The sequence below is a fragment of the Hyperoodon ampullatus genome (genome assembly GCF_949752795.1).
Source record: "Hyperoodon ampullatus genome assembly, chromosome: 4".
Taxonomy (NCBI): Eukaryota; Metazoa; Chordata; class Mammalia; order Artiodactyla; family Ziphiidae; genus Hyperoodon; species Hyperoodon ampullatus.
In genome coordinates, this window is record NC_136917.1 from 77,103,155 (window position 1) to 77,111,750 (window position 8,596).

At 48.6% G+C, this 8,596-nt stretch overlaps 1 protein-coding gene across 1 annotated transcript; it reads left to right on the forward strand.

Moving 5' to 3' along the window:
• Positions 1-732: 732 nt before the first annotated feature.
• LOC307052918 (protein FAM170A-like) lies at positions 733-5,536 on the forward strand (the record flags this gene model as incomplete). The annotated part of the gene is made up of 4 exons (XM_079704090.1): positions 733-802; positions 3,118-3,258; positions 4,041-4,866; positions 5,467-5,536. The coding sequence occupies 4 exons, from the start codon at positions 733-735 to the stop codon at positions 5,489-5,491; spliced, it is 1,062 nt and encodes a 353-aa protein (XP_079560216.1). The 3' UTR covers positions 5,492-5,536.
• Positions 5,537-8,596: the final 3,060 nt, after the last annotated feature.

An 8,596-nucleotide genomic window follows, 5' to 3' on the forward strand; every position in this document is an offset into this window, starting at 1 on the left:
GGCTCCGGACGCGCAGGCTCAGCAGCCATGGCTCACGGGCCCAGCCGCTCCGCGGCATATGGGATCCTCCCAGACCGGGGCACGAACCCGTATCCCCTGCATCGGCAGGCGGACTCTCAACCACTGCGCCACCAGGGAGGCCCGTTACTCATCTTTAAGTACAGAAATAGCCGTGACAAAATTACAGGTATTGAGGGAAAATGGAAGCACAGAGTCTAAAATGTCAATAATCCACAGGGAAACTGGAGACCATTTAAAATATTAATATTAAATCTCTATATAAAAGACATTAAAAGAGCTCCAATCAAAATGTTCATTCTATAATAGATATGGTATGATACAGTTTATAATGGATATGGTATGAACCTTTCCCTTTCACGGGAAAGGTTCGGCTGGGAAAAAGGAACTGTTCTTGAAAACGGGGCCTGTGCTATTGCAGAGACTGTGCTGAACCTAGGTCCACAGAATGCTCTGATGTCATCATTGAGGTCACAGAATCCTGCTGTGCGCCTGGCAACCTTGCAAACTTAACAGCCCTGGTGAGCACTAGGCAGCACTGCTGGTTCACTAAGTGGTACAAGTTTTTCAGCCATTTAGGAGACTTGACTATTTTTATTTGTATTGAATCATTTCAACGGATTTCCCAAGAGCCCAGAAGGGCCAACCTGTAGGGAAGAGGAGGAGTTGGACATCTCTTGAGGCGTCTTCTAAGGGAGACTTCTAGTTGGTACGATGAAACGGCGACAAAAGAGGAAACATCTGGAAAATGAAGAGTCCCAGGAAACTGCCGAGAACGGAGGAGGTATGTGGGGGGCAACTTGTCTGGGGCACATGGGTTTCTGCCAAACTGAACCTTCTCTAGGAAGACGGGGGACTGAGAACGTGTCACCTGTGAAGCAGGGAGCGAGAGACGTTGTCTCACTGATGCTGCCGTAGCCATCCGGAGCGTCCCTGTGGTGCGAGACGGCACAGAACGGCCAGATGCCCCTGGGAGATGGGAGGTCAGCTCCGCTGGTCTGAGGACTCTCTCCTGGGGCTGCCGGGCCTGGAGCTTTGTCGGACTCACAGCAGGCTGCATCCTGCCTAGAGGTGCAGCTTTTCTCAGTCCCCGATTTCTCTCTGATTCTCTTGGATCTTTTCCTGGGGTCATGAGGTGGGGGATGTGAAGGATGCAAGGATGCTGAGAGAGACCCATGAGTTGCTTGGCCTCTTTTACCAAAGTGGAAAGAGAAGCCCCATGAGTTGAAGGCCCTGTTGAAAAATATCTTGACAAGTGGAATGCAGTTCGAAAGACAATTGTTTGCCTAGGGATGGTGTCATATTGAAAGCAAGGAGGTTTTATTCCTTCAACAGGAACAATTTCCCAAAGGAGACCAAGGGAAGGGAAGGGCTTTCCAGAGAATGAGACAGCGTGGGCGGGTGTGAGAAATGTCCTCAGGGTCCTGCGGGGAGCTCTGAGAGCCACGGGCCACGTGGTGCCTGCGTGCATTAAATGTAGGCGAGTAGCTTGCCCTGGGAGAAGGGTGGTCACCCCAGAGCTCCAGCTAGAGGCCTCTGCCCCAGATTAGAGCCCACTGGCTCCTACCAGGCCCAGGGCCCTGGAGACTGTAGGATGGGCCCTGGGAATGGAGCTCTAGACAGCAGGCAGATTTTCAGGCAGTGGCTTGGACAGGCTGGGGAAGGCAATGACTGCCCCTGACCATTCAGAATATTTTTCTCTATGTCCGTGTGTGTGTGTGTGTGTGTGTGTGTGTGTGTGTGTGGTAGTGCAGAGAAGAGCAGGATGAATGGGGGTAGAGTGCTTATCAGATATAAACTCTGCGTGGTAAAGTTCTTGTCACCCTGTCTGGACCTGGGTGACACTCGGTGTATGTAAGAGTGTATACAGAATTCTTGTTAGGGGTGTTTTATGAGACAGTAACTCATACACCCATGTACACTCTGATACAGCAAAAATATCACACACCCCACATATAACTTCCGTATTAAACCACACACAGCACATGGAGGTATATACACGCATCCCTCCTGTACTACGTTCTCATACAACCCACCTGTATCACAATCCTCTCCTCCAACACCAAACGCTGGAGATGAGATATGTATATAGACACACACTATATATATAGGACACACACACACACACACTACATATATATATATGTATCTCCGCAACTCTCGCACAAACACAGCTAACTTCAGCCATCGCTAAATACCTCTATAAGAACCAGTCACGTGTCATACACACCACACTTGTAACACATTCTTGAGTAATGCCAGACCCGCTTTGTACAAACCACAGTAAACCACAGTCTCACTAACCCATGTCAGGGTTGCCAGATAAAATATGGGCTATCCAGTTCAATTTGAATTCCAGATAAACAACAAGTAATTTTTCAGTATCAGTATGTCCCAAATATTGTATGGGCCATACTTACACTAAAAATAAGTGAGACCAATTACTGCATGGGAATACTTACACTAAAAAATTATTCTGGGTTTATCTGAAACTGAAATTTAACTGGGTGCCCTGTATTTTTCTTCGCTTAGTCTGGCAACCCTTATATACTTACCACCAGCTCAGGTATTATATATTTATTGTATTTTTGTTTAGTGTGTGTCTTCCTCTACTAGAATGTGCAGCATTACCAGAGACTAGAACAATGCAAGAGTGCCGGATACACAGGAGTAGCTGCTTACTGAATCTTGGTGAATGAATGAATGAACACACACCATAAATACAAGCCACACCATGTAATGAGGAAAAGTTACATGTCCCAGAATTCCTGACTTGTGAACAGAAACCATGCACACAAAGGCCACAGACACAGACAAGACACATCTGCACTGTGCTCCCCATGCCAACCCCACACTTACCACAGACTTAACTGATACACATCACTCACTCTTCCCACATACTCACAGTCACCACCGAGGCCTGCATTACCAAGACAGTGACAGAGTAAGTACTGATTTGAATTAAATACTGGAGTATCCACTGGGAACCACACTCTCAACTGTGTGTATTCACTGCACCTGACACGTGCCAGACACTCGGTAAATATTTGTGGACAGAGGACTGATGAACCCACCCTGAGCCTTTCATTCCTCCCTCAGGAATCTCGAAGTCACAAGAGGATCCCCCTCAGCTTGGATCCACTGTGGTGGCCCAAGGCTGCAGCCCAGGGGCAGGGGAGGTCTCCTCTGCCTCTACATACTTCTCCTGTGCTTCTTCTCCGCGCAAGCTCATCTACGCTGGTAAGGGCGCGGGGCTCCTCAGGTGAGGGGGTGCTTGGCTGTGAGGCAGGAGGCACACAGATCCCAGGGAGGCTGAGAGGAAACCCAGGGTCATCAGAGGTGATGAGGGCTCTGTGGAGGAGCCTGGGCAGGATGGCTGAGCTGTTACGAGGGCGTGGATCCCAGCTGAGTCTGGGGCGGCGGTGTGTGAATCCTGGTACTACCATGGTGGGGAAGTCAAGGAGCAGGGGCCGGAAAGGTCTGGGCTTGAGGTGGAGGGAAGAGGGACCAGATTAAGCATCTTCAGAGGAAAATGTAGGGTTTATCTTGCCTTTGCTTCCAGAGAAGGACAGAGTTCTGCATCACAGACCTCCAGCCTGAGAGCAGGACCATCCAGCTCAGGTCCACACAGCTCACACATACATCCGCCCTCCAGGCACAGCCCTTCTCAGTGCACACATAAACCCCAAGCACCACAGCCCCATTCCACAAGTAATGCACCACTGATATTCCCAAACTCACACTCCTCGTCGTACACGCATCCAGCCGCATCCCTCACATACCACAGCCCTCACCACCATACTCCACACCCCTGCATACAGACACCGCTCCAGTATCCCCCCACACGCACATGAAAAGCCCACAGATGACACCAGATACACTGCTCCGTCCTACGGCCAACAGACACCAAGCTCACGACATAGCTACGTCATGCAAATGTCCCTCTCTCGTCTACCACACCTGCTCCCTCAGCTTCCGGCACGGCCCATGCATGTTATTGTGTTTTTAATTTCCTTTTTCAGGAATCCAGAGATCACATCGAGACACTGCCCAGCCTACAGCACCCCTAGCCCAGGATCAGGAAGAAGGAGAGACCGCTCCCCCATCACACTGTGTCTCCTCCTCACCCTCTTCACCCTGTAAGAACGATCTGCACCCAGACAAAGAGGAAAGGGGCATGAAAATCTACTACATGCAGGTACAAGTGAACAAGGGTGTAGCTGTCTCCTGGAAGACAAAGAAACCCTTGGAGTTGCCTCAAAAGCAGCTGACGATAGAAGAAGTGATCCTTCCTGAGGATGTGTGCACACTAGCCACTGACTCCTCTTCTGATGTGTCCACCGAAAGCCTCCTGTCTGACAGTGAGCCCACTGGGGAGGAGAAAGAGTATGAGGAAAGGGCAGAGCCAGGCAGCCCATCAGGGTCACCTGCAGTCCAGGAGACACCCAGGGCCAAGACACCGGCCTGGATGGTGACCATGGAGACCGGCTTCAGGTGCATGGCCTGCTGCCGGGTCTTCCCCACCTTGGAGATCCTCCAGCAGCACGTGAAGTTCGGCGTCCTGGAGGGCTTCAGCTGCCGTGTCTTTCATCTCAACATGGCCCAGTGCATGGGCAATGTGGAATCCGAGAGCACCCCTGAGGAGGAGGGCAGTGTGGAACCTAAGACCACCTCTGAGGACGAGGAGGACGAGGAGGACGAGGAGGACGAGGAGGACGAGGAAGAGAAGCTAGAAGGCCCCAACCCGAAGAGACCCTGCAGGCAGTGTCTTTCCTCTCTTTTGATTTCCACACAGCAACTGAGATTCATGGGACAGAAGATCCTGGAGACGGTGTGGCCTTGGAAGAGGTAAGGCTTGAGGCTGGCACTCTTCTGAGCCTATGTCACGAGGGCCCAGAGGAGTCTAAGGGAAGGGGCCGCACACATGTGCTGGTTGACCTAATGGCTCTGCAGTTGCATCAACTTGGGACACACCCAGCACTTCCAAAGGAATTGAGCTCTGTTGACTTCAACAAGAATGTGGAGCCTTTTCCTAGGAGTTTTCTCAGGGTCTGCACGATGGACCTCAACTCTTAGAGGACGTACCGCCAGCAGCTCCTTCTCGGCAGAGAGAGCCAGGAGTGGTCTCAAGAGAGGACAGGGGCCCTTGCAGGACCGGAACTTTGAGGTCTGAGAGCCTTCGGCCTGAGCTGAGATCTCACCCGGACCACTGTACCTAGCCTTCTGTGACAAAGGGGAATATGAAAGAGAGTCACGTGGAAATGAGGTTCCCCGAGATATGGAAATGTTCCAGAACCTTCGTTGCGTGGTCGTTGATCTGGAGCCAAGCTCACTGTGGTGTGTGTGGCTCTGAGCGTTAAGGCAACGCTGGAGGGTAACCCTGACCAGCAGAGCTTGTAGTGCTGCTTGTCTCTTCCTGTTCTACCTCATTTGTTTTATCCCTTCCAGGGAGAAGAAAGGACCCTCGGGATAGTAGCAGACAGAATGCCGTGGTCTGAAGGAGGATGAAGGGACCGGCACTCAGTCTAACATCATATGACAATAGGAACGTCCTATGCAATAAAGGGCATTTTCCAAACCTTTCCTGGATGTTTGAGTTAATTACATTTTTCTATCTATGCATCTATCTATCAGTCATCTACATCTGTATCTTTCAAGGTTTGTGAACAAGCTTTCACGTAAGCGCTAGAGACGTCCGCCAGCATTTTCCAGAAGGAGGCCTGGAAATTGCTGGGGACTTCTCACAAATAGGGAATGGCCACAACCCCTGCCACACAGACTATGCGCGTGGCCCTCCTGACTTACTCCCACTCTCTCTCTGAATTTCCCGAGGTCTGAGATGAGGGTGCTGGCTGGAGGCAATGACCGCGTGCAGGCTGAATCTTCTCCAGATTCTGATTCTCTTCCTGGGCCTATCGTCCTCAAGCACAGTCTCCATGTCCCTGGTCACACTGATCTCTCTCCTTCAGTCCTTCCCTCCCTCCCTCTCCTGCCTCCCAGTGCAGAGAATACTTTTTTACATTTGAGACGACATTTATTTTTTGTGCACAGAATTCTCACCTGTTCTACAGTGGCCTCTGTTTTGAACATTCCAAAGCTGAGAATTTTCTTTTTTTCTCCCTCATTTCTGCTGAGTCTTTACCTTCCTAATGCAGTGAACTCAGAGTGCCTAGCTGACTGGATGGGGAAAAAAATCTGGGAGCAAAGAGAAATAATAAAAGAATATAACAGTTAATTTTTCTTAGTGTTATCCAACTATATATTTTTTAAATTTTGGAATAATATTAGGAATATTCTCTTTATAAAAAACTGAATTATTGGGCTTCCCTGGTGGAGCAGTGGTTAAGAATATGCCTGCGAATGCAGGGGACATGGGTTCGAGCCCTGGTCTGGGAAGATCCCACGTGCCACGGAGTAACTAAGGCCGCGTGCCACAACTACTGAGCCTGCGCTCTAGAGCCCGTGTGCCACATCTACCGAGCCCACGTGCCACAGCTACGGAAGCCTGCGTGCCTAGAGCCCATGCTCTGCAACAAGAGAAGCCACTGCAATGAGGAGCCCGTGCACCACAGCCAAGAGTAGCCCCCGCTCACTGCAACTAGAGAATGCCCGCTAGCAGCAACAAAGACCCAATGCAGCCCAAAATAAATTAATTAATTTTAAAAAATTGAATTAGTTTCAAGGGTACAATGTATAAAAGTACAATAAAAGCCCCCCTTCATTACCCCCCCAACCACACTCTCAAGCTGGAATAGATATGCTGTGATACAATTTATAGTCGTAGTACTACTACTACTCCCACCACAGCCCAAATCCTCTGAGCCAGGTGCAGCAGCTTCCTTTCACAATGCTAGGACCCGCCACAAGACAGATGATAATCCCTTTGGACATTTCAAGGAGCGGCACCAAGGCAACAGTACCTGGGAAATGCCACTGACAGCTCAGAATATCCATGGCATGTCTAGAGCCTAGGCACTGCTCTCGCTCTGGGAATGAAGGTCCAAAAAGCACATCGGAGAATGTTCATAGTTGTAAACAAGCTCCACCTTTGAAACACAATCTACATAGAACCACATATACAAGCCTGCCCAATGGATGAAGCCAAGGTCTCCTCCATGATTGCCCTTCTGACAACCTTATTGTCTCCTCAACCATAAAAGGTGAACTTGAAACTCACGACCTTGCCTTGTCACCAGAAACATCCAAGCTTGGATCACTCTTTCTAAGACCAGATACTTGCTCTCTGAACTATTAGAGACTTGTCACATACACAGAAGTAGAACAGGATTATTTCTATCTACCTGGGGACCTGGAGTCTTTCACATTGCTCCTGTTAAAACTCTCAGAACAGGAAACGTTACCTACAAAGGGTTCAAGCTATGACACCCCCAATTTTCACAAACCTCCTCATCTCTTGTGAGTCACATGCAGCCAATTCCAGGAATTGGAAACATGGTTGTGAGGATGAAGCTGACTTTGGGGCTCCCCTTGGATATGGTCTTCCAGACTTACCAAAAGGCCATTAAGAGGAAGGTTTACCCCACCTCAGGGAAACCCGAGGCAGTACTTGCAGTCAAGGGCTGCCCATGGCTTCTGAGCTACATCCAAAAAGAATTTCATACTGTACCTGGATCTGCTGAAGCAATTCCTGACTGTCCGAGAGCCAGCATGTACCGCTCCTCAACTGCCTCCATTGTGGATCATCAGTAGGGCTGTCAGATTTACTAAATAAAAATACAGGATACCCAGTTAAGCTTGAACTTCACATGAATAATAAGTCATTATTTTTAGTATAAGTAGATCCTATGTACTATTTGGGGCATACTTATCTTCAAAATGTACTCGTTGTTTTTCTGACATTCATATTTAACTCAACAGCCTATATTTTATCTGTCAACCCTACTCAGCAGAAATGATGGAGGCTTATAGAGATCCAGGAGATGCCTCAGCGCCTCGTCAGCTTTTATTTCTACGTCCTGGACAGCGAGCACGAACCTTCCACCCCCAGTCATTGGCCATAATAGAGGATATTCTCTGTTTTAGAGCTTTTTCTACTTGTCACTGTTATTATCTTCCTTGTTTTAAAGAGATGTTTATTTTTTCCCAAACTTAATAGCTCATCCAAAAGTATTTCAAAGTTCATTAGACAAGGGAAAAACCACATGGTTCTGAAAAGTGAAGGAAACCGCCTGGTGTTTAGTAAAGAAGTAGTAGGGAGATTGAAAAAGCCAAACTTAATAAGCAAATCTCTCCAAGGGTATTTTCAGAGCTTGATACCCTCCCACACCCTGAAAATATTATTACATCAAGAATGTAGAACTGCTAACCAAATGTAAGGCTCCCATATGATTCTATCAAACTGAGGATGCTTCTTTACTAAGCAGTGAGCACACTTGCTGCCCCAGGGACCTTGGCAGTTGCAATACAGAGCTCTTCCCTTTGGGATGGAAACAGCAAGTTTTCCTGTGGTCTACACGCTGGCCCCAAAAATACTACACTCCCAATACTTGTCAACTTTAAGTATTTTTCTACAGATCTCCATTTTTCTGTTACTATTTGGACTACATCCTAGCCTTGA